The following is a 26825-nucleotide window of genomic DNA, read 5'->3' on the forward strand; positions in this document are numbered from 1 at the left end:
CTGGCACTTCTCCCTTGATATAGTTCCTCAGCTATTAGCAAACATCCAGAAAAACATTTAGCTTTGCAGAGGGAAAAAAGGTATTATTGTGTTGGTGGAGAGCAACCTTTCCTTCCTTAGAAATTCCAGCAGACACTGTGTTGGACTAGCAGTGATTATAAAGAGGGGACTAATGGTGATCTCTCCAGAAAACCCTGCTCTGTTTTCTGGCCTGTGACACACATCGCTGCTGAGCAGCTCCTTGAACCTCTTGCCTGCTGAAACCTGCTGTACCTTGCTTATGGAAATGGGAAAGCAGTTTCTGAGTGCAAGGCCAATACTAGAGGAGAGTAGCAGCCACGTGGCTTCCTGTGCTGGATCAGACTGCTGCAGCCTGTGCTGGAGAGAGGTGTGTGCCTTCCTGTCTCATGCAAGATGTCCTGTTAGCTCTGTGTAGTTCCTGGCATGGCTGAGGGGTGGAGTTCCTTCCTGATCTTTGGATGATCTTGATCAGCTTAAGCTGTAAAGCAGGAGATTTGATTTATCCTGACTTAGCTTGCATAACTGCAGACAGAATTAGGGGTTGGCAAGCCCTTCTGCACATATAATGGCTCAGACTGAAAGAGGGATCATGCTCTGATGCCTCCCACATGGCAAATAATTTCCATTATAATTCATTCTAATTTGTTTTATTTCCTTGATTAACTTTATAACGTAATAAAGCACCGTTTTCACTTGAGCTATTCTCCGTTAATTTGTTTTAGTATTGTCTGTAATGATATTCATTTAATCTTTGTCATTGCTAATTTTAAAAATCACTGAAGTAAAGCCAGAAAATAGTAGAAAGCCATGACAATTGGTAGTTTTAGAGTCTTGAAATGGTCACATGGGGGCTGGCAGCCCGTGAGGGGCAGTCCAAAGCCAGCAGTGGGGTTGGAGCTGGCATCTGGAGCGTGGCAGCCCCAGGCTCTGGGGACAGGCCATGCTCTGCCACAGCTGAGACACCAACATGGTGGGACCTCACGGAGCAGAAAGCTCTCTAATCCCTGGGACGTGCTGAGAGAAGCTCAGATTCTTCTGTGCTGACTTAATAACCCCTGGCCTTATTTTTGGAGATTTTCAGAGATGGGAAGCTCTCATTCTGGCATATCCTCGCTGCCTTTGGTAAGAATCAGGCACTGCAGAATTTTTTTTGGGCACAGCAGCAGCCTGGAAGTTCCTTCAGCTCCTTAGATATGAGTGCAGTGCTCTGATCCCTCTCCTGCTGCCTGTCCTAGGATGGGTCTGCCCTCAGACACCAATGTGGGAATAAGTCCTTGGATTTTGCTTGCTCAGTAGCTCCAAAGCTGGAGTGTTCACCAAGATGTGCTGACTGGGTTTGTGCCCGCTGTCACCACGTTCTGGGCTCTCCCAGAAAGCAAACCCAGTGACTGGGTTGGTTATGTGGGACAGAGAGGATCCAGGCTGCAGCAGTCCCTGAGCAGATCCTCTGGGAGTCAAGGTGCCCAAGCCCCTGCGGGTGTGCAGATTTTAGCATTTGCAAGGAGAGTCACATTGTGTTTCCTGGCAGTAGAAAGATGCATCCTTCAGCTCCCAGTAACATCTGTCACTGTGAGCGAGCTCTCTGCTGTGCTAAATCTGCCCTTCCTCGTGGAATATTTGCAGCAGAAGCGATCACAGAGGAAGCTTTGCGCAACAGTCAGAACTTTTTGCATTAGAGCTGAATCCTGATACCTCTGCTTGCTTTCCATCAGGGACCAGCTCTCTTTCCTGTGTGCATGCAGAGACTTCATTTCACACTTGCTGCCCTCCTGGCTGAGAAGCCAAAAGCTGATGATGCAGAGGCTCCTTGTTTTACATGGCCCTGTTCTTTCTGTTTGTGCCTTCCCAGACTGCAGATGGTTGCTGATCAGCTGGTGGAGCGGTTTGTGGCCTCTGGCCTGATGCTTAAAGAGTGGGATAGGGTGAAGCTGCATGCCACAGTCATGAACACTCTCTTCAGGAAAGATCCAAGTATGTACAGAGCATTCATCCTTGCTGCTAAATGCATTTAAAGTAGTCCCGTTGCTCAGCAGATGCTTTTGTTGTTTGCTTTTTCAGTGTGGTTTTTCTTACCTACAGGGCTGGGGAGGAGATGTCTGCAGATAAAACCCAGAAGAAAGTGAAAAAAGCAATGAGCAAGAGTCATAGATTCAAAACCTTGTCACCCAGTAGCACTCATAGTGTCTGGGCTAGGGAAAAATATGTTCAAGTAGAATCACAGAATGTCCTGAGTGGGAAGGACCCACAAGGATCAATCATCCAGTTGAGCTCCTGGCCCTGCCCAGGACACCCCAACAATCCCACCCTGTGCCAGAGATCATTGTCCAAATGCTGCTGGAGCTCTGGCAGCCCTGAGGAGCCGATTCAGTGTTCCTTCTGAGGGAAGAACCTTTTTCCAATATCCAAACTCCCCTGGCACAGCTCCTGCAATGCCCCTGGGTCCTGTCCCTAGTGACAGAGAGCAGAGGTCAGAGCTGTTCCTGCACTGCCCTTTGTGAGGAGGCTGCAGACCCTGATGAGGTCTCCCCTCAGTCTCATTCAGGCTGAACAGAGCAAGTGACCTCAGCTGCTCCTTATGGAGGTAAAATCTTGGGCTCTCTGTGTCCCAGTATTAAATTGAAACTGGATAACAACTCCATGTGTTGTGCTGACCTTCAGACAAGATGAAAACATAATCCTCTTTGGTCAACTTAGAGATTGCCCATTTCTTTAGGAAAGTGATTCCATTGTCTTTCTCCTTAAATCAGATGCAGACGTCTGCGAAGCTGAATGTGAGCTATTCTTGAGTGTGTGGCGTCTGCTGTGTCTGCCAAAAGATGGTCTGCTCTGGCTGTCTGTAGCACCGTTCTGATCACATTACTTTATAAAGCAGCCCTAAAAGCATCATCTCTGGGGAGGGGCAGCATGTTACAGCCTGGTTTGCTGTGTGCAAATGTGCGTGCTCTGGCACGGTGGCCCCTGTGCACTGCAATAGGTTGTGTCAAGAATGCTTTTGCTGTTGCCTCTGTGAATCTCTGCAGGGACAGTGATAACAGCAGGTGATTTGTGTCATCATTTTCTGTGCAGGTTTTGGGTCTGACTGCTACTGAAGTCAAACAAGCACACCCCACAGCATAGAAACCCTCTAAAGATGGGGTTCAGCTCTCAAACTGAGCCCTGAAAATGTGACCCCAGAGTGCTGATGTGGCTGGGTGTGAGGGGAGGCACATGGGCAGCTAGGTCTGGCATCCCCAGTCTATATCCTGCACAACCCCATGAGGCATGCGAGGCATTCAGACACAATGGGGAGAGCATTCCGCCAGCATTCCGCAGGCAGCCATAGAAATCGCTTTGTATTCCACACAGGATTTGAATAGCAAGCTGGATGTGAGGGGGACTTCACAGTTCATGATGGAGATGAAAAAGAAGTACTGAATATATTCACCGAGTGAGGCAGAGGTCCTGTGGAAAGAGCAGATCCTGTATTTGGGTGTTATATAAAAACCCCGACGTGCTCTGGGGAAATGGATCTCAGACTTTTGGCAGCTGCTGTAGGCCTGGGCTGCTGTTCTGAAGGTCTCTGTGTGTGTGTGGCTGTGTGCCCACCCCACAGAAACATCCACACCACACGTATGGTGCAGGCAGCAGAGTTTTGTGTCAGTGCCGTCCATATCCCGCCTGGCATTGTGCTGGCATGCTCAGCCTGGAATTTGGTGCTGTTCCAGGCCACGCAAGCACTGTCTCTCACCCTGACATGGCAGGATGTGGGATGAAAGAGAGCCAGAGAGAAGCAGGTGTGTTGCCCTGAGCAGTCAGCCCTACAGAATCACCACAGCAGTAGCTGTGATTTAAGGCCTTTCCTCCTGCTAACAAGAGGTGATCCCAATAGAGGCACCGATTCCAGCCCTTTTCCTCCTAAAATCCAAGTGGAAGTGAGATTTTTTTGCACTGAGAGCTGGGCAAAGATTGTTTATTAGCTGGCAGCTAACTTTGGGGAGGGACAGAGTTGGGGGGTGAAGTACAGCACACAGAGTTCTCCCATCTGAAGCTCATTCTGGTGGTGGCTTTTCTCTCTACAGCTGAAGAACGAAACAACACAATGACTGGTAAATCATCTTTCATGGAGCGGGAGTCATTTAATGGCCAAAATATCCTCAAGGTCAGTATGAAACAGTTAGGGAAATTGAGCCAGCTATGGATATTGTATAACCAAAAGAGGTCAAAACACCTCTTCAAACTGCTTTTGTCTTAGGCTTATAGGATCTCCTGGGGTTGTGGGGGATGTGGGGGAGATGGGACTCTGTTTAGAAAATAAACAGTCCAGATCACTTGTAATTGGGAGCATTACAGTTTTTTAACAGGAGCATTCCTAAAGCTGCTGAGGCTCAGAGCAGGAATATGAAGCACGAATGCTAAGTGGGTGTTCGTGTTGTCGTTTACTTTGCTCCTGTTTTACCCTGGAGACTCAGGCTCGAGTTGATTCTCAGCCCACCAGAAAGAAGCTCTTCATCACTCTTGTTCTACTCATATATATTTATGAAACTAAACCCCACTCTCGTTTCACTTACTCTTTTCTTCTTGTTTTTAATCTCTGCTATTGATTTGCTCCTGAAAAATAGTGGGTAGTGGTAGGGAGTCCCACCAGGATCTGAGGGCTTTGGCAGTGATCAGAGGGTAGAAACCACAATCCCCCAGACTGTGGAGGTTGGGTAAGGCTCAAAGGGGAGCATGCTGCAGACTCCCAGGCTTTGCCAACCAGGGTTGGGACTGCAGGCAGCCTGTGCTGCTCGTCCAGATGGCTGTGGCAGACTGATGCTGTGATGCTTGACCCCTGCAAGTGTCCAGAGAGAAAAGAAATGCACAGAGGAACAGGAACAGAAAGCAGCACCGGCTTGTAAGCAAATTTGCAATCCTCATTGTGTGAGAGGATTTGTTGCAGGCAGCTCTGATAAGAGGGAGCGAGGACAATGCATGGATACATTTGGGACCGGTAAGAAGATATTCTGGTAATGATGAGACCTGAGAGATGATGCAGGCTGGGTGGGAGCTGGACAACCCAGAAGGACTTTAGAGCCCTCCCAGAGGAGGGGAAGGGTGCTCTTTATTTGTATTTACAGTCTTAATAATGTATCAGGCACTGGATGCAGGGGGATGTAAAGGCAGGGAGTGGAACTGATTGATCTGTGTGCAGAGGACAAACAAAGGGACAAAATTAGGTTAAGCTCTCATTGTCCTCAAACGGTCTGTTCGAGCACGGTGTCATGACTCAGCGTCACCACATGTTGAGTGTGCGGTGTGAGACTGCAGTATTGCAAGCTGGAGCAGGGAAGCCACAGCCCTGGTCCCTTTCTTGATGTGATCTGCAGTTTTGGATAGCTCTCAGCGTTGGAACGGGGAGATGTGTGTCAAGAGCCCTGAGTGCCTGCAGGACTCTGCTTTCTCTGTGTTCACCTTTGCTCCTTTCTCCTGCTTCTGTTAAACTTCTCCTCAGGCTTTAGAGACACATAAAATCAAACTGTGGGTCTTCCTCCGTGCCCTCATCCCAAACTGTTTGTGACTGGGAAGGTATTAATGATGCTCCCTCTGCTGGCCACACCGTTCGTGGGGTCTGAGGAGCTGGGGAAGGGTCTTGCTTGCAGTGCTTGGAAACGCAATTGCTCTCCTTCTGAGGCTACTTCTTATTCTTGATGCTCTTGGAAATATGAACCTGATGCATTTTTAAAGCTCCTAATTGATTTTGTACTGACGTAGCCGAAAGAGCTGCTGGCTGTTTGGACTGCTGGTAATTACTTCAAAGCTTGTCTTGCCACAAGAAATGTCATCCTTCTCTCCCACCTCCACTACATTTCCTAACCTGCCCGCTTCGTATTTCCCTTTGGTCTCCCACGTGCCTACAGCAGAAGGCCCGTTGGCATTAATTAATTACATGAGTCATAAATAGCTCCAGGCTTCTTACCAGAGGAGCCCAGCCTCAGTGAGCCACTGATGCATTCCAGCATGACCTTGCAGGGATGCGCCAGTTCCCTCCCAGCCTGCTTTTATATCCATTATTTATCTGCTGCTCGGGAGGCTGCCCTCTCGCAAAGTGGCTTCGTTAACTTTTGCACGGGGATTTAAACGACGGGCTGTTAATGAACATGGCTGCAGGCTGGTGGGAGGGAGAACCATGTGCCCCACATGTGATTCCAGGCAGTGGGACTCAGTGATAGCTGTGCTCGAGTGGCTGTATTCCCACTTGGAATGCTAACAGAGCATGGCTGCTGGTAGGAGGGTAAGTGGAAAAACTCAGGTTTCATCACTCTCAATCCCGTTGTGCAGCCCTGTAGGGCCAAGGGCAGGGCTAGAGCTGTTGGGGCACGGAGCACCATGGCAGGGGTTTGTTTCTGCTGTTCCAGGCTGAGGCTCCCCATGGTCAGAGCTCTCTGTGTGTGTGTATGTGTGCAGATGCGCTGGCAGCACATGTTTGCTGATAACATGCCTGCGCTACACCAGGCTCCAGCTGGTATTTTGCTTTCAGCTGAACTAATCGGAATTTTATTTAATAATCCTTTGTTCTACCCGTTCCGCAGAGTTAAACATACACTCCTATTTGTGCTAATAAATGGTTGTGCAGGCCTCTACCTTCCCACACTGCTCAGAAAATAGATCCTGTAGGATGACTTGCGTTTAGGAGTTTAAATTACTTCTGTCTTGAAGAATATCCCTGAAAAAGCTTTCCTGGCATAGGTGGAGCTGAGAGCCCAAGGGGCTGTGTGACCCAAAAGATTTGTGTCCAGCAAAGCTTTGGTTTTGCCCCAAAAAGTCACAAAAAGCTGGGGATGCTTCATGGGCCACTTCACATGGAGTGATACCTGTTCCATCTAGGCTGGCTTTGAACATCCCAGTCACACACCAAAATTGTGCTCGGGTCGGTAACAAAGTGTCTCATCCCTCATGGAGCAGAGGGAGGAGGCAACAATTCCTGGCTGAAAGGCCCCATCAGCTGGGGCAGGGCTGGGCCAGGGGAGATGCTGGCAGCTCTGTGCCAGGCCTCCCGCCGTGTCCCAGCGGTGGCCGCATGCCCTGCGCCGCAGCTGGCACAGCGCTGGCACGGAGGCGGCCAGGGCAGCTGCCGGCATCTCCGGAGACGAGGCTGCGCTGCCTCTGGGCTTTTATTTATTTTTGTTTAGTAGGGAAAAAAAAAAAAAACCACCAACAACTAAGCCTGCAGTGAATAAATAAAAATGAAAAGAAATGCAAAAGGGCCGAGCGGCCAAAAATTTCTGTTTCGCGTTTAAGGCAAAGGAAGAAAACCACCTGGACTCTCACTGGGTGAAAATGGAATGAATTTTGGCTTGAGTTGAGGCTGAGAAGTAAGTGAATGGCCTTTGCCTCATTCAAACAAGAAGGAAGCAAATTTTGAGTGCAGAAAAAGCTGAACCCTGCCGCTTAGCACAGATCCGTGCATTAACAGCTTACAAGATAAAATATTGAGGGAACAGCTACTGAGGTACAGCAGCAGAAAGCTGCACATCTTATGTCTTAGGGCATTAGGGGAGACTTTAAGCTGGGATGGAAGACTGGGAACGGGATCAGCCAAGGTGGTGACACATGCTGCCATGCCCTGGTCCAGCAGCAGGGCTGCAGGAGTGCCCAGGGAGGGCTTCTTTGTCAGATAAGGCATCATTTGATAAGGCTCCTTCTCTTTTGAGGCCTGCATAAATGTGTTGAGTTAATGGCACTGTGTCTGCTTTCAGTGGGAGCAGGGGAAAAGTGCATTTGCTGGCTGATGCACTGGAGAGAGTGTCTGTCCTGCTGGGTAAGAGCAGCACAGTGGCTGTGCTGTGCAGTAGTTCAGTTTAAAACACTTCATGCCATGCCATGGACGGAGGTGAAATGGAGAAGAAAAACCTCGGCCTGGAGAAACCCCTCAAAATACCCCAAGCCCACCAAGCTCTAAAGAAATTAGCACCTGCCCCTGTGCAGAGCCAGCTCCACTTGCAGATGAGGAGCGTGGCTCATGTTCTGCAGCCATTGTACCCAGGTCTTCTGTGTAATTTTTGTTTGTGGATTTAAGGAGGCTGAGTCTTTTCCTGATGTCTTTCTAAGCTGAGGTGAAATCAAAGAGCTAAAGAACTGGTGTTAGGTGAGGATCAAGACTGCCTGGTGTTCAGAAAGGGTAAGAACATCTTGTTATCCTCAGCGAGATGGTAAAGATGTAGATCCAAAGTAGGACTGACAGCTGGAACAAATACCTAACAGGAGGTGGCTGCTTGGAAAGTTTAGAGTTAAAAATACCAAACAAAAAATCCACTGGGGTGAGGAGAGACTGAATAAGAGATTGTGGTGCAACATCAGTACCTCAGAAATAAACCAGTGCTTTCCTCACCTCGTTTTTACAGAAGAATCAAAAGCAGGAATGAAAGGCTGTGATGGCACTTTGCAGAGGGGAGAATTCCTGCCATTACCAAGAGGTACCGGAACAATCGAGGGGGCTCAGCAGTGTGCAATTAGAGCAGCAGTGGGATGGGAGGATGTGACAGTTGAGCAGATGAGACTGGAGATCAGTTTGTATAATCACGGGGAAAAAGAAAGGAGATTAAATTGGGGTTGCTGTGAAAATGCTTTCCTGTGAATTATATTCTTCAGGGGGAGAAAAAGCCATCTTCGTGTTATTTGCATTTGATGAAACAGGAATCTGAAGTGGCATTTGAAAAAGCAGAGTAGACAAAGGAGGGAAAATATCTTTGTTGGAGTGTTGGGGCCTTGGAGGCAGTGTTGGAGACTTTTGGGGGAAGGCTGACACTGCATTGAGGAGAGCACAGTGCAGAAGGTTTGTGCTGCCTTTGTGTGACAGAGATCTCATTGGTGACCTTACCAAGAAAAGGAGAAGCCTTTTTTTTTTTCTCTCAGAGCTGCTCTACACCCCTCTGACTAATTTTAGCAGGAGCTGTGAGTGCTGGAAGAGGGTTTGTTGAGAGTCTGAATCCTCTTGCCCCTGTACTGCTGCACTCCCACCCAGGCCAGCAGCTGAGCTTTTTGGAGGTTCCTTGGGTGCCTCTGCCTGCCACCTGGTGAGCATCCCACCTCCTCACTTCCCTGAGATCCCTATTGTGCCACCAGCATCACCTCTTTGATCTTAAGAAGATATTTCTCTGTGGAGCTGGCAGGGGTTGAATTACAGCAGCATCTTAATAGAAGGCAAAGACCCAGCACATTAAACGCAAAAAGCCCCAACCGACTGATTAGCAAAAGTAGGCAGTTCATCCCAAAGGTGCCATGACCCTTCTGCTGGATAATTTTCTGTGTCTGTCTGAATTAATTTACTGTCTCTACAGCTAGACTCCTCCTCTTGGTGTTCAGTGGGCATAGTGAGAGGTCACACTGATGGGAGCTCCTTGTCCTGGTCTTCCCGGATGTGTCTCAAGCCTCCTGCCCTCTCTGCAGCAAAGGCAAAGCCCAGCTCTTAGAAACTGTTGCTGCATTTGCTGTAATAGGAGCCATGGGGATGAGGCTTCTGTGGAGATATGCAGTGTTTGATTATTAATTTCCTTCAGTTGTACTGTAAATCCCTCATGTTTGAAGTGTAGGTCTGGGATCTTATCGGAACCTTTAATTTGCTGAAAGGGTTTTTATTCTTGTCTGAAAGACGTGCAAAAATCTGGTAACCTCCAAATGTCCCACTTGTATTTGTTTCTTAGTTTGCAGAATGCCTTTCACCATAGCAACTGGGGTTTGATTTCCTGAAGCACATGAATTTTCATGGATTTGTGATGGGGGGAACAGACCCAAAACTGTGAGCTAAAGCAAAGGTTTTGCAGCGTGGCAGTGCCAGGAGCACCACTAGATTTGGCTTGTGTGGGAGGGGGGGGATCCTGGAGGGAGGGGATCTCAGCTGAACAAAAGCCTGCACCCAGCCCTGAATAGTTCTATTTGGAAAAAAATCCAGCCTGACAGATTAATTTAGACTATTGCTGAATGTCACCCTCCCCACTGCTGCATCACCCTCTGGCAGCTGAGGTGGCTTTGCTCCAGTTTTATGAAGAGCTGAGGCTTCACATGGCAGCAGTCAGAGAAGGATCAGCTGCTTCCATATTCACAGAGCTGGTAACCTCATTCTTGTCCCACCCGTGGAGGTCAGGAGGGTGTTACAGGCAGCATGAAATACACTCTGAGATCTGCAGGTGAAACACATCTGGGGAGAGGCAGGAATATTGCACATATGAGTAGGAGGGAGCAGAGTTCCAAACGATGTTGGGAAATCAGGCAGAAACAAACAGGCAACTGTGAACAAGGACAGGTCCAGGAGGGAGCAGTGGCACTGGTATGGAATGGAGAAGTTCCTTAATATCAGCCTGACAGGCCAGGGTCTGGCTTATGGGGGCTGCTCCAGACTGAGTTAGTCCATGGAAACAAAAGGACTTGACTTTTTTTTTATTTTTGGAAATGAAAAAAAGAGGCAAATGTCTTTAAAGTAAACGTCTCACTACTCTTTGCTGAAGGATTTGTCCAGTTTTGGGTACCCTGGATGGGTGCAAAGAGCACAGGGGACAACAGTAAGATGATTGGAGGGATAGAAAATGTCTGCAAACTGGGGCTGAAGGAGTTGTTTTGAGGCTGATAAAGGGAAGGAGGGCAGCACATAGGAAAAACTCTTGAAGCTTGGAAATGCTTTTGCCAGTAGTGGATGATAAGATGATATATAATGGGCTTAACTTGCAGCAAAGGATTAGGAAACTCTTTGTAAAGGGGAGAATAAGGAAGCACTGCTCTAGAGGAGCTGGGAAAAAGGAGTCCTGATTGTTTTGAGGAGCAGAGATGTTAATCCAGGATATACCACCACCAAGCTCCACCTGCCTTGGAGAAGAGGATGGTGGAGCCAATGACCTTCACTGGTCTTTTCTTCCTTTTGTCACTTCATGATTCCTGTATGGAATGCGTGCAGAACACCCATGAGATGGCATCTGTGAATGTACCAAAAGCTTCAGGGTGTTTACATGGCATTTACTTGGGCTTAGGAAATAAAAATATAAAAAAGGAAACCTGCCATCACGCACCTTGGATCTTTCTCCGTGAACTTGCTGCTGCTTCTTATGTTGGTGGTACTTTGCCAGAGAGAGAGATGGCTATGTTGTTTCCAAGGGACTGCACCAGTGATTTAATTGTAAGGGATTTTCCTGTGTCATAGAGGAGATAGCCCTGACTTGGGTATCTCCCAGGAGAGAGGCCACTGGGACTTTTATGACACAGGATTTTCTCCCTCCTGAAGTCTGCCTGCTTTATTCCTCCTAAGGGAGATGAGGTGAAAAGGTCTCTGCTGCTGCCTTTTAAATCTTGCCAGAGGCTGGAAGAAAAGGAGAGGGGAAGGGCTGTTCCTTGAATTATCCATGTGGAAGGACTGGATGCTATATTGGGGATGGAGAGACACTCCAGAGCCAGCTGCACACTTGCAGAACAAAACAATCTGCAGCCTTGTGGCTGGTGCTGGTGGTGACAGACCAGGTGACAACCGCCCTGTCTCTGTCCTTCCTACCCATCTTCCCCCCTTGTCACTCTGCACAGCATTTCCCAAGACTGTAACACCTGAACAGGCTTGGAAAATGTTGGATGGCCGGCCAGCCAGCCATCCTTTGAAAAGCCATGGAAAGGAGGCAGTTGCTAATTGGGGAGAAGGTTAGGAATGCTGGGAAGAGCTGCCTCTCTGGATGAATGCCTGCCTACCTGCTTTTTCTATGCTTCTCATGCATTATTCCTGGCAAGCTTCCAAGCACAATTAAATCTCTGACAGATAATCATTGGCAGAGTGGTGTCCAGGGTGAACAACACAGGAATCAGGTATTTCTTTTTTTGGCACCAAATTTTGAAAGTCAAAAATAGAAGGAAAAAGAATCTACTCATGTAACAAACTTGCCAGATCTTGACAATTTGCCTGGTTGTGTCTCATCTTCTGGGAGCCACCAGGGGCTTTGGTTTGGGGTTTGTCTGTCATAGTTTGGGAGAATTTGGATCACAGCTGGAATGGGGTTTGGTGAGTTTTTTGGGATGAGGAAGAAGGAGCAGTGCCAGCACATACTGCAGCCTGGGAACTATGGCAGCTGTGGAGATAACAGCCTTCTGGAGAGGTCCTGGTGGGTCTGTGTGGGAGGCTGCAGGACTGAGGTGCATTAAACAAGTAGATGGAATCCTGAAAGCAGGATTGGAGGCTGTGTCTTGTGCAGCAAAGGAGGTTAATCAGAGGAACTCAGACGGACAGAGTTCGCTGGAGTTCAGCGGACTCTCTTAGAGCCCATCAGTGTTTCTCAATGTTACTTTCACATTTCAAAATTTAATTTTTTAAGATTTTTAATCCTTCCATGTTTTTGCCATTTCCTCCATCAGTCCTTTTTGCCTGGTGGTGCTATCAGTAATCCAGCAGTTTGCTGAGGAGTCATTGCCTTCCTTTCCTGCTGTGTCTGGCATGGGAGCTGCGGTTGTGCTTTAGCCAGATGATTTGGAAGGGTGGTTGTTCTCTGCTCTTCTCCAGTGTTTTCTATCCCAAGCTGTGGACGTGTTATACAAACTTTAATTCAAATGTATCATCCTTTATGAGATGGACAAATTTCCAGGGGAGAGTGCAGAAAGTCTGCAGACAAACGGGTTGTGTTGCTCTGTGTTGAGGCACCTCTTCACAAACGCCACTTAATTTTTCTCCATGCTTGTCAGTAGGTGCCTGGGATTTTGTTTGTTCCTCCCCTTCCCCAAAGGGATAACAGCACCATAACATGCTGATTTCCAATGGAATTCTCCTTCTGAACCTGTTCTCTCATTCACTGCTGCTCTGATTGGGACACGCTGGGGCTGTGAGCTGTGAGTGTTGTCACTTGGTGCTGAAGCTGTAAAGCCTCCAGCTCCTCCAAAGCCTCTGTTTAATCTCCTGATTGGAGCTCTCCATGTGCTGCTGTCGGCTGTCAGACCCCAATTCCCAGCACTGGATTGTCTGTCAGCATGATCCTTCTGCATGGAGCCCAGTGGTGCTGAGCCTGTTCACACCCTGCCTGGATGGGATCTTGGGGTGGATGAACACCTTCCACCCAGGAGAAACAGCAGAGGAGGAATTGCTGGCATCCCACCCTCAGCATGGACCACGCAGCAGGAACGACAGCGAGCTCATCCACACCCGTAGGCTCCTGGAGCTAGGAGCCTCTTCCTCCCAGCCTCTCTGAAGTTGCTAATTTCTGTGTTTGTTCCAGATATGGATAACAGGACCCTCCCTCAGCTCCCTGCTGAGGGCAGCAGGGTTTGTGAGGCGGATTGTCACAGGCTAATGACATTACACGGCGCTGCTCGCCTGCAGCGCTGAGTCACCGGGGACAGTTTTGTGCTGTTGATCTATAATAGCCCAGCCCTAAGGCACTGCTTTCTGGGGCTGGAGTTCACAGCAGAACTCCCCACAGTCCAGAGAGAGGTGTGTGTGTGAGTGTGTGTGTGTGTGTGCGCACATCCATTTTATCCTGTGGTATCGGTGCTTGTTAGTGGGAATTTTTAATTGCAAGGCATCGCAGTGAGTTGTTGCTCCCTCGGCATTTCCGAGGCTCTCAGCAGAGCTGCTTGGACTTTTTATAAATTCAGGATGGGTCTTTTTTTGGCTGACTACTGTAAACGACGTAAGGCTTTAAAAACTGATCAATAATCCTGGTGGTAGTGGCAAAATCCAGGCCAAGGCAGCGTGAATGCGAGCCAGAGATTACGTGAAGGAAGTTTTAAATACCTCTGACTCCCTTCCTTTCCGTGGACTTACTTTGTCCTCCCACTTCCCAATGCTTCTCCAGCTGAATCCATTAATATTTCTCATGCTTGTTGAGCCTGTGACAGGTGATTTAAAAGCCCCAGTTTGCGTTGGCACCTCCGCTCTTCATAACCGGAGCTGAAACACATCGCTGCTGTCCTTCTGTGGATTAGCTGTGATTTATTGCTGTTGTTCCCAGGCTGGAACACAGAGGTGCTGTCTCATTCCAGGAGGGTTGTCTGTGGGAAGTGAGCCCCCCGAGGAGGACAGCTTGACAAACACCCGCGCTCGGGAACACGACATCGTTTAGGCGCCTCTTTTAACTTCTTCATTGAGGAGTCATCCTCCTCCTTGCCTCAGCAAAACCTACTTCACAGGCTTAAAAAGGGGAAGAAAACGTGGCTGAGAGGGTTTGATCTGTTGCTCTGCCTTTGATAAGGAAGTTGTTGAGGTTTAGGGGTTGAAGTTTGTATGAGCAGTTTTGGCTCGAGTTTGCAAGGAGCGAGCAGTTTGATGTGTGATTCCATCTCTCCCAAAACAAGTCTTCAGCCTCTTGTTTTCCTTCAGAAAATGATTATCTCATCCCAGGTGAGGTCTGCTGGGTAATTTGTGGGTAATCGAGGGGAACAGACCTCACAGAGAAGAAGGGTTTCCAGCATCTGAACAGAATTGTCTTAAATGGGAGAAAATGTGGTGTCAGAAATGACAGTGGTGCTGCTGGCTTTTCCTGGCTCAGGATAAACGACTCTGGGGGGAGAAATGGAGGAAAACTTGCTTTCTGGGAGCCACCCCAGTCCTGCCTGCCTTTCATCATGACCTGAGTGGTGTGTCCTTGGACCCAGTCCCCAGGATGAGAGAGGGAGAGGGAGGAGCACTTTGGGCCTATGGTAGTTTGCAGACTGACCTGTGAAATGTGGGTTGTCCATCATTCAGTTCTCTTCTTCTCTTGGGAACTCATGGCTTTTGGGAAGAGCAGTGTGGCTGTAGTCTCTGCCATCCCTACAAATCCTGGGATGCTGCTGCTGCCACTCTGCAGGCACCTGCTCTGTCCCCTTGGGAGATGCAGCCATCCTCACTGAGCGTTTCCCAAACCTTTGTCTGTGGCTTGAAAGGCAGGGCACATCCCTGGAGCATTTGCTTGGAGGTGCTGGGTCTGGGGTTAAAAGTTAACAGTGCTCTTTCCTTATTCCATTCTAATTCAATTTGGGAAGGCAGCAGGGAGACACAGGGCACTTAGTCCTCTAAGTGCTATTCCCTTGGTGGGAGTTAGTAGCTTGCACTGCATGCGTGGTGTTGATTCTGTAAGCTGACCTTTACCTCCATCAGGTTCATTCTCATTTATAATACTTTAAAAAAAACCAAAACAACCTCCATCCTCTTATTTATTCCTTGGGCATCGAGGACATAAATCCTTTGGCATGTTTGGATTTATAGAATTACTGTGCTTTTTCTGAGCCTCGCGTCCCACTCCAATCAAATGACACGGCTCTGCGGGCGATTGCATTTCTCCTCCCCTGCCTCCCTCCTGCCTGCTCTGATCCACATCTCCTCGTGTTCCCTGCAGCCTTTTCAGGGAAAGGTGGGCCCTTGGCAGCTGTAGGAAGGGACAGAAAGGGGAGTTGGCCAATCTTCGGGTTATCAGCATTGCTTCTGAAGGGCAGCAACCTCCAGGTACCTTCTTTCCTGGTGCAGAATAAAAAATGCTAGGATGCTTTCCCAGGAGGCATTTCATCAGCTGTGCTCCAGGGCTCCTCCAAAACCAGAGCGTTTCCGTGGTGGCTGGGGAGAGGGGGGAGTTATAAATATCTTTCTTGGCTCTGCTTGGCTTCTCCTCAAGATAAATAGAAGTGAAAGTCAAAAGCTTGGCTCTCTGCAATCTCCTCCCAAGTCCCCAGGGACCCGAGCACAGGATGCTTTCATGATGGGAAGACACTTCCTGGTGTTTCAGAGGTGTTGGAGGATTCCTGGTGTTTCAGAGGTGTTGGAGGTTGATGTTTGAGAGGCCTTTGTCCACACTGCCTGAGGCAGGTCTCAGATGTGCAGAGATCTCCGTGCCTGCAGTCCGATGCCTTCTGTTGTGGGAAGCCTCAGGGAGCACAGGAGCATCGGTGAGAAGCCAGCCTGAAACAAGAGCAGAAAAAAGTGTCTGTGGTTGTCCTCTAAATCTTGTAGCATGTTTGCTCTCAGAAAGTACAGCCACATTACCAAAAATCAATAGTTCTAGCAGCGTTCCTCCCTGGGAAACACACAGCTGCTCGAACACGCGGGAGGTGGTGAATCTTATAAAAGCCAAGGGAATACAAAGTGCTTTGGTACAATGGCTTTGCTGCACTTTTAGCAGTGTACAAATGGAGGGCCCTCGACCTGGGCAATGTCTTCTGAGGCTTCCCAATCATCCTTCTGCTGTGACGTGCCTGAGGCTGTGTGAGGCAAGAGGGGCTCTCAGACGGTTTCTCTCATTAACTAATTTTTGCTTTGAAGTACCTGTGTTTTAGTAAGAAGAACAGGTTGTGGTGTGCAGCAATAGCATAAACAAAACTCTTCCTTTGATTATTTTGTGGAAAGGTTTGACTTCTAGCGCTGCTGATGGGTCTGGCACATCCCAGCATTTAATTTATTTTCTTTATGGAATCTGGAATGGTTTGTGTTGAAAGGGACCTTAAAGTCCACCTCGTTCCATCCCTCTTGCCATGGGCAGGGACACCTTAGACCAGAGTGCTCCAAGTCCCATCTAACCTGGCCTTGCACACTTCCAGGGATGGGGCAGCCACAGCTTCTCTGGGTACCCTGTGCCAGGGCCTCAACCACCTCACCCAGAGGAGCTTCTTCCTAATGCCTGAATCATGCTCTGGCAGTGGGAGCCATTCCTCTTTGTCCCATGGCTCATGTCCCTGTCCAACTCCCTTGGAGCCCCTTTAGGCACTGGAAGGGGTTCTCTTCAAACCCTAGTACTCCTTGCTTACCAGCACAGCTACCACTCCCTCAAGAGAGAAGTGATTTCTGTTTTTCCTGGGTGGAGGGTGCTCTGTGATGAAAAGAAGTGACACTGTGAACAGGCACTGTGACAGGGACAGGTGTTAAGGTTTGGGGTGAGTGGGCACAGTGGCAGAGCACTGCAGGGAGCCCCAGAGAGCAGGAAAGCATCCTTCCTTCTGAGGTCAGCCAAAACAAAAAGAGAAAGGTGACAACCCCTTTTTACTGCCATCTCTTATTAATGAGACATTTTATCCTAAGTCCTCCAACATGAACGACGCAGGCTTTTGGGAACATAATTAATCTTTCTTGTATAAATCTTTAATTGTGTGAAATGGAGTTTGTGTGGCTGTCATCATTTCTCTTCCTCTCTTTTCCTTCTCTCCTGGTTTGAGATGCTTCCTTAGCACAGCTTCTTTTCTACAGGCTGTTCTTCTTTAGGGCAGTGACCCCGTGGAGCCACCATTCACAGTGGTCCCTTGAGGCCATGCTGCTGCCCTGGGGTCTCTTGTTCTGCCCCAAGACGGGCAGGGAATCACTTTCCCTGTGGCTCTTTTACTTGCAGAGTCACTGCAAACCCAGGAATTGTCCTGAAAGAAAACTAGCTGATCTCCTCTGGAAAAAAGGGTATTTACAAAACAGAATACTCTTGGGAGAACCAACAAAAGAGCAGTTGTGCCCAAATCAGTGCCAGGCAGAGCCAAATGCCTCTTTGGAGGAGGTGAAGTGCAGCCTTTCAGATGCTAAGTAGTTATTTGGGATTTCAGTCATTCCCTCTGTAGAGGAATTGATGCACCATTGGCTCCAGGAGGATTAATGTGTTGGCTTTCCTTCTTGCCTTCTGTAAGGGCAGGAAGGGCTGTGGGACTGTCTCAAGCCCATGCCTGCAGGGACAGATAGAAAATTGAATAGGAGACAGATGGAATGGAGATTTTGGAGATCTCCAAGGTGGAGAGAAGTCGCTGCTCAGGTTCTTAGTGACTCACAGCTCTCCGGTTAAACAGAGCTTCCAAATTAGCATTTGCACCGAGGAGCTTTTCCTGAGGCACAGCTGATGTTCCCAGGTAGAGCAATTTCCTGCTGCTTAATGGAACGGGAGGAGCACTTTACGCTTGGACACGATGCTTTTGCAGCAATAACTTCTTGTAAGAAATTCTGATGTCATTTTTTTGGTCTGCTTCGTGGATTGGATTAACGGGCAGGGACACACCCCCCGGGCGCCGGAGTTGGCTTGCTTTCCGTAATTTGCACTCAAGTCTTTGCCGAACAAAGACGGGTTTGTTGAACAAAGCGGGGTCAGTGCTGGCATGAGGAGCCTTGTGCCTCTAGTTAGAATTAGGACTGAGCTGTAGCTGTTAAGTCCTGCATCCTGTGGCCTGGATTGGTGCAAACCTCCTGGCCTCAAACATTGCTCCTACAGAGCCTTTGGCTGAGCCACCCTGGAGGTGGTGCCTCCAGAACAGTGACCAGCCTCCCCATGCTCCCTCAGTGACACAGGCAGCAAAACAGGGGAGGTTTGAGCAGCTGCTGCTATAGATAAAAAGAGTTCAAGTGCAGTCTTTAGTGGGAAAAATAATGTAAATGTAATGTAATGTAATGATTTAAAGGCAAAACCAATCTGTGAGTAGAGGCTTTTGACAGGGCCAGCTCCTGCGAGAGAGCCATGGGCCAGCTGCAGGCTCCATTTCTCTGGTGCCCTTCAAGTGGTTTTTTTCTTCTTTCTTTCAGCTCTTTGAGAACTTCTACTTCGGGGAGGTGCAGCTGGACTCGGTGCGTCTCTCCCAGAGGTTCTCCTCGGACGCCTCTGGCTACTATGCAACATCTGGGCAGCTGTGCTTCTCTTGAGGAGGCCATAGCGGGTCTGCTGTGTGCGTGATCCCTCACTGGAAGGTTTTATAGGACATGAGTCTTCAATGGGAACCTGGGAATTCCAAGCTGGGATGCCTTGTGGCTGCTCCCAACAATGGGAACCATGGCATTTCCCTGCAGCTTTTCCCACTGCCCTCTCCCTGGGGGTTGCCAGGGTCCTTCCTCCTCCTTTCCTCAGAATGTCACAAAGTTGCCTCTTTGATGCCTGTGGATTGCTGGTTTTCCAAGAAAACAACTAGAACTGAGGCTTTTGGGTGTTTAAACATGGTTTTTTTTCAGAAGAAAAAAGTTTGTCCTTAAAATAAGTATTTAAAATCCAGGAGAGCTTCTCCAGAGCACGATTTAACAATATTGAGGTCAGGCATTGCTTGGATCTCCAGCAGCGTGCCTGTGTGATGTAGATCTCCAAATAAATTAATTCCCTTCAAAAGCAAAGTGTTTATCTCCTGTTGCATTGATAGTTTCTGTAATTAAACTTCCAGCACTGCACATAACTATGACAATAAGAAAGCATTGATAGTCAGAGCTCTTTCCAGTGACCGTTTCAGAGCGTGTCAAAAAACATATGCCTTGTAGGTGGTTTCTCCATTAAAAGCAGCACCAAGCTCTTTGATTCCATTGTGAATCCTTCAGAGATCTCAAGACGTTGTTTTTTCCTGTAAATCTCCACATTTGGTAAAAATAGCGACACAGGATTTCAACTTGCCCTAGGATGAACGCTTTGAAAAATGGAAGGTGCTGGTGCTTGGGTGTTTTGTAACAAAACAGGTGCTGCTGCCCATTCCTGTTTGCTTCCATGGATATGGAATCATGCTGTGGAAGAGGTGCAGAGTGTCTCAGCCAGGGATGCTCCAACAGAACCCACATGTCCTAGTGATCATTTCTAAGAGGTCTTCACCCCATTTCCTCCCTCCAGAGTGAGCTAGCTGTTTGGCCATGCACAAACAGCAGTGGGAGTTGTTTAGGAATTGGGATTGCTTTTCTTTTTTCCCCCAAATGTGCTGCTGTCTGTGTTGTGTTTCCCAGACCAAATTGCCTGTCTGCTTTTAAGCCTGCCTGTCAGGCAATCAAATCATCTTGGGTGCCCTTGCTTGTACCCAGCTGTTTGTGTCCTTTTCCTTGGCGTCAGAATGCCTTTGTGCTCTTGGAAGGCCGCCTTCCAAACGGTTCCCTCGGGGAGCAGAGCACCAGCACACACTCACAGGGAGGTGCTGAGAGCACTTAACACCAGTTGCTGTCATCTTCCCGCCAGCCTGAAGAGGTACTTGGCAAATCTCTTCGGAACAGACCTGGGAGCTGCTCACGCAGCCACCGGGAAAGGGGAGATGCAGCTTGGGAAGCTTCTACCTGACGACTTTTTAACGACTCTCACCGAGAAGTTGAGGCAAACACAAACACGGATTTTTGACAATTGGAGCATACTCCTCCTCTTCCCACTTGTGTAAACATGTTTTAGTGACAATTCTTTTGGAAGTTAGTTGAATTTTGCTGGTAAGCAGCTTATCCCACTGCTCTTGCCTGGCACAGCAAAATTCATTTCACACCTCCTTCCCCAGGCAGAATTAAGGATTCTGATCCTTTCCCTGTCGTCACTGGGGTTTGCTGGCTGTTATCCTTCCCACCCTGAGTGTCCTGGCAGGGAGCAGTGAAGCTGGATGTGTGCTGTGGCATCCCCAGCTGAAGCTGTGAGGGAGCTGCAGCTGGGGTGAGTTGTCACTTGTTGCCTACCCTGATTTCCCCCTCACTGAGGGGGAAATCCAAAACCTTGGGATAGGGGTGGGAGTTTCCTGGAGCCCTAAAACGCTGTGCTGGGATGGCTGAGGAATGAGCATCACAGGGGTTGGAGGATGGGACATGCGGGGTGGGGATGCAGAGACAAGGGGCTGTGGGATTAGGGTGCAGTAGGAGCTGGGAATGCAGGATGGGGTATACAGGTTGGAGATGTGGAAGGAATAGGGGATGTGCGATGGGTACATGGTAAAAATGAGGGGATGCACGATGGGGGATGTGAGATGGGGACCTAGCAGGGACCAGGGATGCTGGATGAAGGATGTAGGATGGGGGTTGCAGGACAGAGATGTGGCAGGGATGCAGGATGAGAACATGGCAGGACCAAGGGATGCAGGACATTGGATGTGGGATGCAGACTGGGCAGGATGGGGGATGCAGAATGGAGATGTGATAGGGATGGGAAATGCAGGATGGGGACACGGTATGGACCAGGGATGAGGGGTGCAGGATAGAGGTGTGGCAGGGGATGCAGGATGGGGATAGGGAATGGGGGAAGGGGGTGTGTCAGGGGATGCAGAATGGGGAGCGCAGGATGGGGACGCGGTATGGACCAGGGACGAGGACTTCAGGATGGGGGTGTGGCAGGGATGCAGGATGAGGGACGCGGGACGGGGGTGCAGGATGGGGACAGAAGGGGAACCGGTGCTGCGGCCGTGCCGTGCCGTGCCGTGCCGGCGGCTCCCCCGCCCCGGTGCCGGCGCGCAGGTGCGGCGGGCGCGGCGGAGGCCCCGCCCCTGCCCTCCCGCCGGTGCCGCCCGGTGCCGCCCCGCGGCCGCACTCGCCGGCGGCGCCTCCCCGTGCGCACCGCACCGCTCCGCACCGCGCCCGCTCCCCCCGGCGCTGCGGCAGCATGCGGGGCTGCGGCGGGCGCCGCGCCCTGCTGGCCCTGCTGGCCCTGCTCCTGCCCGCCGCCGCCGCCGGCCCCGGGCCCGCCGCCGGCCCCGCCACCGGCCCCGGGCCCGCCGCGGCGGGGGAGAGCCCCGGCAATTTCATGGAGGACGAGCAGTGGCTCTCGTCCATCTCCCAGTACGGCGGTAGGATCAAGCACTGGAACCGCTTCCGAGACGTGAGTCCGCGCCGGCAGCGGGGCGGGGGGGACGGGACGCGCTGCCGGGCACCGGGAGCCCCCTCCCCGCACTCCCCGCCCCGCCGCTGCGGCTGCCGCAGCGAGACCCTGCCCGGCCCCGGCCCCGCCGCGGGCTCCCGGGGATGCTCGGCGGTGCCCACATCCCGCCGCGGCCGTGGGCGGCTGCCGGCCCCGGTACCCGGGGGATGCTCACCGGCTCCGGCAGCGCCGCCGCCTCCCTGCCCGACGCCAAAGCTGCGTGGCTTATGCCAGTGCTTCCATGGCCAGGGCTTGACGCCAAAGCGACCCTCTCCGGTGACCGGGGGTGCTGTCCCCTGCACCCTCTCCCCGTGTCCCCACATGGGGGTGCAGGCAGGGCCCGCCCGCCCGTTGCGGGGGCTGCGCCGTGGCCCGAAACCCTCAGTGACAGCCCAGCCTATGCAGGACACGAGCATCCCGCTCCCCCGAGCCCCGCGGGGTGTCCCCGGAGCCCCGCGCGGTGCCGCAGCCGGGCACGGCGCTGCCTCCGCGGGGTGGTGACCCCTGGGGATGGGGGGGACGCGAGGCAGGGAGAATGAGGATGCAGGCACTGCTGGAGGAGCGCTGGCACACCTGGTACACCGGGCTCAGGATTCTGTCTCCCCTCGGTGATACGCAGCCCTTGCTAACAGCCTCGATGTCATTCAGCTCCAGCCTTTAATTTTATGGGGCAGTCGGGATTTTTCCTGGGCTCGTTTTACACCTCCAGGATGGGGGACATGGTGCTGCAGCCCCATCCTAGGGAGACCCAGGACACCTGCAGCAGCCGGGCGGGGAGGGAGCACACCCGGAGCCGCCCCCCCACCCCGAGCCAGCCCCTCTGGTCTTTGTTCAGATGCACACTCGGGTTCACCTTGGCAGCGAGGATGGGATGGATGGATGGATGGATGGATGGATGGATGGATGGATGGATGGATGGATGGATGGATGGATGGATGGATGGATGGCAGGCAGCAAGGGAGATGTGCCCAGGGCAGGGCGGGGGGGCACCATCCCCGAAATAAACCAGTTAGGGGGGCAGAGCACGGCTGAGGGTGCAAAGGTGTGAATTCCTCCTCTGGAGACCCCTGCCCTCAATACCCCCGCTGGCCAACAACAGCACTGGGCACCTGGGACCTCGGATGGCTGCGGGTGCTCGAGGGGAGCACTCGTGGACGTGCTCCCGTGGCACTTGAGCATCCCCGGGGGGGTTCAGGGCCAAGGCATCCCCATCCCCGGGCACTGGCAGCACACGTGGGGCCCACCCCGCTGTGGCACGGCTGCTGCGCTGGGGAGACTGCAGCCCTGCTGGCGGCTAGCTTGGATTAATAAGCAAATCCATGGATTTGTGGGGTTTTCGACTGAGCAGCGCCGGTGGGGGATGCACGGGGAGGAGGCCGGCGGCCGTGGCGAGACCCGCGCCGCAGGGAGCTGCCGGGCGCCGCAGTGTTACCAATCACGGCACGGGAGCGCGGCTATCGATTGCGGCGCAAACACCGCCGTGCTGGAGCGAGGCATCCCCTCCAGAGCTGCCCCCCGTGCCGCTGCTTCCAGCTGCCGTCCCAAACCCTGCCCACCCTCCCCGGGCCGGCTGGGATGCTCCTGCCTTATGGCAAAGCCCACCCTGGAGCATCCCGTGGGGCGGGCGATGCTGCCTGCTGGGAGTGTTTTGAGTCCCTGCTACTCGCCCACACCCCCGGGATGCTTTCAGGGTCCTGTGGGAGCAGTTCTGCCTCCCTAGGCAGTGACATCCATCTTGGCCCACTCCTTCTGGGCTCACAATACAAGAATCAGGGTGGCAGCACCATGGGATCCCCTGAGGTCCCTACTCGGCTCCCAAGGGGCTTCCTCCACCCGATGCCATTTCCATTCCTACTCCCTGGCTTTTCCCAGCTGCCTGGTGAGGGAAGGCTTTATCCTGTATAAAGGCTCTCCAGGATTACAGATTTAGAGCCCGAGATGGGGGTGCTCGTTGGTGGTCGGTGCCAGTGAGATCCAGGGCTGGTGGCGAGAGCTTTGGGCACTGGAAGGTCGGGGTGCCCCAGCGGCACAGAGTGCCTGTCCCCGCGGCTTGGGGGCGGGAGCAGGGCTTGGGGCTGTCTCAGAGCTGACGGCTCTCTCTCTCCCTTTCTCTCTTTTCTTTCTCCTTTCTCGGTGCCGGCTGGGCCATCTCGCTGCCAGGAGGTGGAGGTGAGCCTCGAGGGGCTACCGAGGGGGTGACACCCGGCTTGTGGGGGGAGGCTGCTCCCCGTCCTCCCGGGGGGTGTGTGCAGCGGGAGCCTCTCCGGGCCGGTGGCCCCGAGTCGGGTGATGGCACGCCTGGCCCGGTGTCACCTTTCCCAGCACCTGCACTCAGGCAGGCTCTCCCCCATTCGCAGGATGACTACATCAAGAGCTGGGAGGACAACCAGCCCGGGGATGAAGGTAGCGCTGAGATTGGGCACAGAGGGCTCGGTGCCAGTCGGTATGGGGCGGGGGAGTGCGGGTTGGTGCGTGTCACACTCTCTGCTTGCACCCCCCGGGCTTTTCCCTTCCGGCTGGGAGCGGTGGTGGGGCCGGAGCGCGCCGGGGAGCAGCAGCTGGTGCCGAGCCGGCTGCCCAGCTGCAGCCTGAATGGCGCTTTGTGCCGGGCCGGCTGGTGGCCAGCGCTGCCGGGGCTCCCCTGGGGCGTCCCCGCCTTCCCCCCCTCGCCTGCCCCAGCCCCTCTCTGCCCCCCCAGCCCTGGACACCACCAAGGACCCCTGCCAGAAGGTGAAGTGCAGCCGGCACAAGGTGTGCGTGGCGCAGGGCTACCAGCGCGCCATGTGCATCAGCCGCAAGAAGCTGGAGCACAGGTAGGAGCGCGGCGGCGCCGGGGCCGAGCGGCGGCAGGAGGAAAGGGGGGAACGAGGCGGGGACTCAGCACCCTCTCCCCCGTGCAGGATCAAGCCGCTGGGCCCCAAGGCGCACGGGGGCTGCAAGCCCTGCCACGCCGCCCCGGTGGCCGCCGTCTGCGGCTCCGACGGCCACACCTACAGCTCGGCGGTAAGCACAGCGGCACCAGCCGCGGGGACGGGGCCCTGTGCCCTGTGTCCCCCCGCCGATGTCCCGCTGCCGCCCCGCAGTGCAAGCTGGAGCAACAGGCGTGCCTGGCCAGCAAGCAGCTGACGGTGCGGTGCGAGGGGCAGTGCCCCTGCCCGACCCCGCACAGCCCTGCCGGCGACAGCAAACAAGGTGAGTGCGGTGCAGGGCAGCGGGGGACTGTCCCCGAGCTTAGCCCGGCCTGACGCTGCCCCGCTGGACCCTCCAGAACTGTGCACCGGGCAGGATCTGGCCGACCTGGGTGACCGCCTGCGTGACTGGTTCCAGCTCCTGCGTGAGAACGCCAAGCAGAACGGCTCCGGCGGGCTCCCCGCCAGCCCCACCACCGGTACGTGTCCCCAGCACACCGGGAGGGGACGTGGGGTGCTGTCCCTGCGGGGGCCGGGAGCCACGGGCTTCATCCTGCCCTGCAGCGCTGGAGAGGAGCGTGGCAGCCACCTGCAAGGAGGCGGTGGGGTGGATGTTCGCCCGGCTGGACACGAGCGGGGATCTCTTCCTGGAGGCGGCCGAGCTGGCCGCCATCAACCTGGACAAGTACGAGGTGTGCATCCGCGCCTTCTTCAACTCCTGCGACACCTCCAAGGACGGCCGCGTCTCCGCTCCCGAGTGGTGCTTCTGCTTCTGGAGGGAAAGTGCGTCAGGGCAGGGCGGAGCAGCGCTGTGGGGCCGGGGGCTGGACGCCCTGGGGTCAGGAGGATGCACCCCGCGGGGCTGGGGGCTCCGTGTCCTAAAGGATGCATGCCATGGATGGGGGTTGTACATTCATGGGGGATGGGGGATCTGTGCAGTGGGACTGGGGGTGGGGGATGAACATGGTGGGGTTGGAGTTGGGGATGTGCATCATGGGGTCATGAGGAACCCATGCTGCGTGTGTGGGAGGGATGAACATCATGGGGTAATGGGCAATCCTTGCTGTGGTTGGGGTGCCCGTGGGGTGTTTGCCTTAGGAGGAGAGGCACACCACAGGGCTGGAAACCATGGATGCGTGCTGTGGATCATGGGGAAACACATCTTGGGTTTAGGGGGATGTGCATCATGGGGCCAGGGGGATGGATACACACCATGGAGCTGGGGGGGATGTACTCTGGCTGCACGTCATGGGGAATGCACGCTGTGGGGTCTGTACTCCATGGTGCTGGGGATTGCACTCCGGAGTTCTGGGGGATGCACACCACAGGGATGAATGCTGTGGGTTTGGGGGTGAGAGGTTGCCCGCCCTGGGGGGGCTGCATGCCCACCCTAACAGCTTCATGTGGCGTTGCTGCAGAGCCGCCCTGTCTCAGGGAGCTGGAGAAGATTCAAATCCAAGAAGCAACCAAAAAAAAGCTGGGTGAGTGGGGCGCCCCAGGGCCCTTTCCCCCGGCAGTGCCCCGTGCAGCCGAGCCGGGATGAGGACGGGGAGCTGCCCGGGAGGCTTTGGCACTGCACGTGTTTGTGGGGGGGTGGGGGGCCATCGCTTCCCTGCAGGCACCTTCATTCCCAGCTGCGATGAGGATGGCTACTACCGGCGGGCACAGTGCGAGCCGGGCGGCGGCGAGTGCTGGTGCGTGGACCAGCACGGGGCCGAGCTGACGGGCACCCGCGGGCACGGCAGCCCCGACTGCGGTGAGAGCTGCGGGGAGAGCCCGCCCGGGGATGGGGCTGCAGCCCCGGCACCGCCCCTGAACCTCTGCCCCTCGCAGATGAAGCAACGGGGTTTTCGGGCGACTTCGGCAGCAGCGTGGGCTGGGAGGACGAGGAGGAGAAGGAGCCGGAGGAAGCGGGCGAGGAAGGCGAGGAAGAGGAGGGCGAAGCGGGCGAGGGCGACGACGGCGGCTACATCTGGTAGAGGAGCAGGAGAGCCCGGTGGGCGGCACGGCCGGGAGGCAGCCCCCCAGCTGGGGGTCCCCGTGAGCCCCCCGCTGCCGGTGTGGCATGGGGTGGGTGCTCCTCCCTCCGGTCCCGTGTGGGACGGGGCCACGGGGCGCTCGCCCGGGGAGGGGGCGAGCGGGGCGGGGGGGCCGCTCTTGTGCGAATTTGAGCTTTTTTTTTTTTTTTTTTGGGTAGAGCCTTGTAGGCCTAGTGTGCTGCTGCGTGGTCTTCAACCGGGCAAATGGCGCTAATAAAAGTGGGAAAAAAAAGGAAAAAAAAAAAAAAGAAAACAAAACCAACAAACCCCCTTACAGATAAGCTGCCCCCCCTTTCCTCCCCGCATCCCCCCTCATGTTGTGCTTGCGTGGCTGCCCCGGCCCCTGGCGTTGTGTAGCGGCTGTGAAATAAATACCCCGTGCTGTGTCAAACACT

General features: G+C 53.1%; 2 protein-coding genes across 4 annotated transcripts in view; both read left to right on the forward strand.

Annotated features, from left to right (window-relative positions):
• Positions 1-19207, forward strand: part of ASCC1 (activating signal cointegrator 1 complex subunit 1) — a 36658-nt gene extending 17451 nt beyond the window's left edge. For 2 of the 3 annotated variants that reach the window (XM_033065931.2, XM_033065932.2), the window contains exons 8-10: positions 1871-1992; positions 4080-4159; positions 18446-19207. In XM_033065931.2, coding sequence (XP_032921822.1) covers positions 1871-1992; positions 4080-4159; positions 18446-18562 — 319 coding nt within the window. In that variant the 3' untranslated portion in view covers positions 18563-19207. The remainder of the gene's footprint in view (positions 1-1870; positions 1993-4079; positions 4160-18445) is intronic. The other variant, XM_033065933.2, reaches the window with a different exon arrangement.
• A 1933-nt stretch (positions 19208-21140) lies between these two features.
• Positions 21141-26821, forward strand: SPOCK2 (SPARC (osteonectin), cwcv and kazal like domains proteoglycan 2). Its single transcript, XM_033065930.1, has 11 exons — positions 21141-21443; positions 23643-23651; positions 23840-23885; positions 24181-24295; positions 24383-24485; positions 24566-24674; positions 24751-24870; positions 24956-25174; positions 25810-25872; positions 26010-26147; positions 26225-26821. The coding sequence occupies exons 1-11, from the start codon at positions 21228-21230 to the stop codon at positions 26368-26370; spliced, it is 1284 nt and encodes a 427-aa protein (XP_032921821.1). The 5' UTR covers positions 21141-21227; the 3' UTR covers positions 26371-26821.
• The last annotated feature ends 4 nt before the right edge of the window (positions 26822-26825 follow it).

Source organism: Catharus ustulatus, chromosome 8 (assembly GCF_009819885.2).
Source record: "Catharus ustulatus isolate bCatUst1 chromosome 8, bCatUst1.pri.v2, whole genome shotgun sequence".
Taxonomy (NCBI): domain Eukaryota; kingdom Metazoa; phylum Chordata; class Aves; order Passeriformes; family Turdidae; genus Catharus; species Catharus ustulatus.